Source organism: Micromesistius poutassou, assembly GCF_964030765.1.
Source record: "Micromesistius poutassou genome assembly, contig: SCAFFOLD_6910, whole genome shotgun sequence".
In the NCBI taxonomy this organism is placed as follows: domain Eukaryota; kingdom Metazoa; phylum Chordata; class Actinopteri; order Gadiformes; family Gadidae; genus Micromesistius; species Micromesistius poutassou.
This window is the reverse complement of record NW_028177424.1, coordinates 1-5,949: the sequence shown is the minus strand read 5'-3', so window position 1 is coordinate 5,949 and position 5,949 is coordinate 1. Positions and strand designations below refer to the sequence as shown.

General features: G+C 53.0%; 1 protein-coding gene across 1 annotated transcript; it reads left to right on the top strand.

Moving 5' to 3' along the window:
• Positions 1–750: 750 nt before the first annotated feature.
• On the top strand, positions 751–4,822 carry LOC311376149 (lysosomal-trafficking regulator-like; the record flags this gene model as incomplete). The annotated part of the gene is made up of 5 exons (XM_084491021.1): positions 751–767; positions 1,176–1,242; positions 1,420–1,576; positions 4,169–4,309; positions 4,605–4,822. Coding segments are annotated over 5 exons (600 nt in total), but the record flags the coding sequence as incomplete, so codon positions are not given.
• Between the last annotated feature and the right edge of the window lie 1,127 nt (positions 4,823–5,949).

The following is a 5,949-nucleotide window of genomic DNA, read 5'->3' as shown; positions in this document are numbered from 1 at the left end:
CTAGCCAGCTTTAGGACCAGGTCTGCCTAGCCTTGTGGAAGACTCCTGCGCAATAAGGGCATGGGCAGAGTGCACGCAAGTAGGCGGGTTAGTAGGTAGACAGACAGCGAGGCCATTCAATCATTTCATTCAGAGCATTTGATTAAATGCTTCTAAAATAAATGGTCTACCCAAACTATATTGTTAACTAAATTCAAAACAAGTCTCTTTAACATTGAACAAATGTGCATTCTGTTGCTGTTTGGCTGCCGCAGAGTAAATCACGCGTCCTTTAGTGGGAGAGATGTTTTTTCCGTGGCGTCTTGGTGCAGCGTTCCCAGATGGTCTCTCCGTGACACCAGAGGAAGTGCACGGCGGCGCCGTGAACAAACAGATGCTCCGGCGTGATGTTGTCACGAGCAGCGACGCCACCGCGCATCAACAGCTCCAACCAGCGCCACTTCGTTCAGCAAACATAACCTTTGCAATCGGACACATTTTAATTCGGGGCGTCGCTTCGTTTGACGTTTCCCAGACTGTGATGATGAACAGCGTCGAGCGCGGCTCCTCGGCTGCAACACAACAACGAGCGTCAATGTGCATGTTTACAGCCGGCTTGATTCCCATTGATAAGTTAAACACGATACAGGAGATGGATGGAAGGACCTTAACCGTCAGCTCTCTGAGCCATCCGTCTCCGTCTCCCAGCAGATGCTGCACAGTAGGGGTGGGACGACATATTAACACGGCGATATATGGTCGCCCTTCTTCATGCGATATGAGAACTGGTACACTGGCACTAAATATCGTTCTTTCGTTCAGTTTGAACCATAATAAAGATGGTGATTTTGTATTCATAGTTAGACATATATCGTTATGTATCGTTATAGGATTGTCGAACAATATATTGATTATCATCAGGATATGATCAGGATATTATCGGTATTGTGGGCCGCATATCGTATCGTATTGTGAGGGACCCTGTGATTCCCACCCCCACTGCACAGTGGAGTCCCGCCTTCAGCAGCGTTCTGTCAGAGCCTGTAACGCTCTTCGTCATTCTAGTAGTCGATACCCCCTCGATCCGAGGCAGAGTCGAGGGTCACCACTGATCTAAATGTGGATTTGTCCACCTGAGGTGAAATGGTTTCATTTTGTTTGTTTTATTTTGACCTTTTCTCTTCTTGATCATACAGGAACCTAAACAAACCCATTGCCGTCCAGTCCAAGGAGAAAGAGGACCGATACGTCGACAACTACAAGGTATGTTAACCACGGTCTGCTGTGTGTGCGTGTCTGGGTGATCAAGTGTGTATGTGCACACTTGTGTGTATGTATGTGTGTGTGTGTGTGTGTGTGTGTGTGTGTGTGTGTGTTTGCAAGTCTACTTTGTGTGTCTGGATGATTGAGTGTGTGTGTGTGTGTGTGCGTCTGCCTCAGTACCTGGAGGATGAGTACAAGAAGGGGATCCGTGAGGACGACCCCATGCCCCCGGTCCAGCCCTACCACTACGGCTCCCACTACTCCAACAGCGGCACCGTGCTGCACTTCCTGGTCCGCATGCCCCCCTTCACCAAGATGTTCCTGGCCTACCAGGGTGAGTCCACCCCCACCACCCCACACCCCACACCACCACCATCACTACCGTCATCACCACCACCACCACCCCACACCCCACACCACCACCATCACTACCATCATCACCACCACCACCACCCCACACCCCACACCACCACCATCACTACCATCATCACCACCACCACCACCCCACACCACCACCATCACTACCATCATCACCACCCCACACCCCACACCACCACCATCACTACCATCATCACCACCCCACACCCCACACCACCACCATCACTACCATCATCACGACCACCACCATCACCCCACACCACCACCATCACTACCATCATCACCACCCCCACCACCCCACACCCCACACCACCACCATCACTACTGTCATCACCACCACCCCCACCACCCCACCACCACCATCACTACCGTCATCACCACCCCACACCCCACACCACCACCATCACTACCATCATCACCACCACCACCCCACACCCCCACCTACCAGCCTGATCCCCACCCTAACCACCACCATCACCACCAACCCCACCCACCACCACCACCACCCCACACCCCCACCTACCAGCCTGATCCCCACCATAACCACCACCATCACCACCACCACCCCCCACCTACCAGCCTGATCCCCACCCTAACCACCACCACCACCACCACCACCCCACACCCCCACCTACCAGCTTGATCCCCACCATAACCACCACCACCACCACCACCCCACACCCCCACCTACCAGCTTGATCCCCACCATAACCACCACCATCACCACCCCACACCCCCACCTACCAGCTTGATCCCCACCATAACCACCACCACCACCACCACCCCACACCCCCACCTACCAGCTTGATCCCCACCATAACCACCACCATCACCACCCCACACCCCCACCTACCAGCCTGATACCCACCATCACCACCAACCCCACCCACCACCACCACCCAATACCCCCACCTACCAGCCTGATCCCCACCATAACCACCACCACCACCACACACCCCCACCTACCAGCTTGATCCCCACCATAACCACCACCATCACGACCAACCCCACCCACCACCACCACTAGCTTCCACTACCCCGACCACCACCACCACTACCATCACCACCACCATCACTACCGTCACCACCACCACTACCGTCATCACCACCACTACCGTCACCACCACCACCACTACCATCACCACCACCGCTACCGTCACCACCACCACCACCGTCACCACCACCACCACCACTACCGTCACCACCACCACCACCACTACCGTCACCACCACCACCACTACCGTCACCACCACCATCACTACCGTCACCACCACCACCATCACTACCGTCACCACCACCACCATCACTACCGTCACCACCAGCACCACCACCACTACCGTCACCACCAGCACTACCGTCACCACCACCACCACCACTACCGTCACCACCACCATCACTACCGTCATCACCACCACCACTACCGTCACCACCACCACCACTACCGTCACCACCACCACCAGCACTACCGTTACCACCACCACCACTACCGTCACCACCACCACCACCACTGTCACCACCACCACCAGCACTACCGTCACCACCACCACTACCGTCACCATCACCACCACCACTACCACTACCGTCACCACTACCACCAGCACTACCGTCACCACCACCACCACCACCACTACCGTCACCACCCTTCAACACCACCACCACTACCGTCACCACCACCACCACTACCGTCACTGTCACCACCACTACCGTCACCATCACCACCACTACCGTCACCATCACCACCACCACTACCGTCACCATCACCACCACCACTACCGTCACCACCACCCTTCAACACCACCACCACTACCGTCACCACCACCACTACCGTCACCACCACTACTACCGTCACCACCACCACTACCACTACCGTCACCACCACCCTTCACCACCACCACCGCCACCACCCTCATGATCACCAGCACCACCACCACCCCTACCCTCCAACACCACCACCACCCACACCACCACAACACCCCAACCAACACCCCCACCAGCACACAATCACCACCAATAATAAGCAAATTTATTTGGGAAACTGGAAAAGCGGTAGACTGGAAAAGCCGTCGTCATGCCGACGGCTCTGTCTTGGAACCCCTTTGATGTGCGAATGGTTCCCTGAACTTCATTTTTTTTTTTCAAGTTTTGGTTTAGTTTCATGTTTCACAGCGTAACTGACCTTTTGATTAGCCACGTCTATCTGCAATGGATTTGTCTTTGCCCTTTTTGAAGTCTTTAAACAACCCCTCTCTCTCGCTCTCCCTCCCTCCCTCCCCACACCACACCTCTCCCTATCTGACTGGCTGCTCACATCATCCCGCCCTTTCTCTCCCTATCCCCATTCATTCTCCTCCTCCCCTTCATCTCTGCCCCCTCTGATCCTCTAAAGGGCTGCATCTCTTTATGTCCTCCTGAAACCACTGCAGCCCGCACGGTTCCCTAGGCGATTAAATAAAGGATTGGGGGGGTGGTGGTGGGCGGGGGGGGCGATTTTAAAAGAGTTGCGGGGGCTGTTTGTAATTAAGTGTGTCTTGGGCCCCTCCTCCCCCAGACCAGAGCTTTGATATCCCCGACCGCACCTTCCACTCCATGAACACCACCTGGCGTCTCTCCTCCTTCGAGTCCATGACCGACGTCAAGGAGCTCATCCCCGAGTTCTTCTACCTGCCAGAGTTCCTGGTCAACCGAGAAGGTAGGAGACCCCCAGGGGGCGGGGCCACTGAGGAGGTAGGACAGGTGGGGGGGCGGGGCCACTGAGAAAGTAGGAGACCTAGGGGGCGGGGTCATGCAGAATGATGAAATAGTAGAGGGGGGGGGGGGACGCATAGCAAGGTAGAGTTTGCCCATATCAGGTCATAACACCGGTCAGTGCACTTGTACATTCAGGGCATTTAGCAGAAGCTTTTATCCAAAAGCGACTTACACTCAAACGACATGACCACCTTCGCCGTGACCCTTGACCCCTCCCCTCCCCTCCCTCCTCCCAGGGTTCGACTTCGGCGTGCGTCAGAACAGCGAGCGGGTGAACCACGTGAACCTGCCGCCCTGGGCCCGCAACGACCCGCGGCTCTTCGTCCTGATCCACCGCCAGGCGCTGGAGTCGGACCAGGTGTCCCACACGCTGTGCCAGTGGATCGACCTGGTGTTCGGCCTCAAGCAGAAGGGCCGCGCCGCCGTGCACGCCATCAACGTCTTCCACCCCGCCGTACGTGGAGCGGGTTGAAGCCTTGGGGCGGGGGGGGGGGTAGGGGGTAGGGGAGGGGTAGAACGGAGCGGGATAGGGGGTGTAGTGGTGGTGGATGGGATGTCGCCCTGGTATCCCAGCCGGGAGGACATCCCATAACTTAGGCTACCGTAACGTAGGCTCAGTATGGTGCTTGAAATTACCTAATTTCGAAACAATCGCTGGCACAATCGCTGCCTTGGCGCATAGTGTTTTGAAGTATAAAATGGAATAGAATGAACAATAATTGAATATGGTGTTAGAATAGCTATATTATGACCCTGTAATATGCATTGCTTTTTAGGATATGAATCTTTATATTTCTTAGTATTTTCTTTTTTTCTAGCATTTTACTCTTTTTAGAATATTCTGCCCTAAATAGGTAGTTAGTGGTTACTTGTCATGTGAATGTCAGAGCCCAGTCTGACTCATGTTGACTTGAATAAACCTAATAATCAAGGGATCTGCCTGCTTGATACTAATCAGTAATCAAGTAATCAGTAATCAAGATTAAATTATCCTAGTAATCCATTTTCGGGTAAAACAACAACAATACAACTACAAATAGTTGTATTTTATGGTGACACACTTGCTTGTATGCACATGACATATAATAGGATGTATAATTTGATGATAATATGATGTATAATGTGATGAGGTATAATTAGATGTATAATGTGATGAGGTATAATTGGATGTATAATAGGATTTATAAAACGGGGGGCCTAAATCAAGCGATCTGATTGGTTCCCAACCGTTGTATATTGAGCGTATACACACAGCTATGACGCCCGTTCAGTTTACAGAGTCCAGTATCACTCCGTGCCTAACTTGAACTGTTGTTTATTTATATATAAAAGCGATAGCATAGTTCACTGAAGCCTAAAAAAAGCCTGTAAAGCAATAGGCACACGGTCGCCGGCAATTTAGCCTTCTAAATTGCTAAATTGCCGGCGAACCAAGCTACCGTCTCTAGCCTTCTCTCTGAAGGACGCTAGTGTGTTGCATAGCAACCGCCGTACACTTTGCCGGCAGCCAGGAGGGACTACTTTACTGTATTCGTTAAAAAAAATGCTTTTCCGACTTTCTCGCTTTTTCAAAATTGAGGG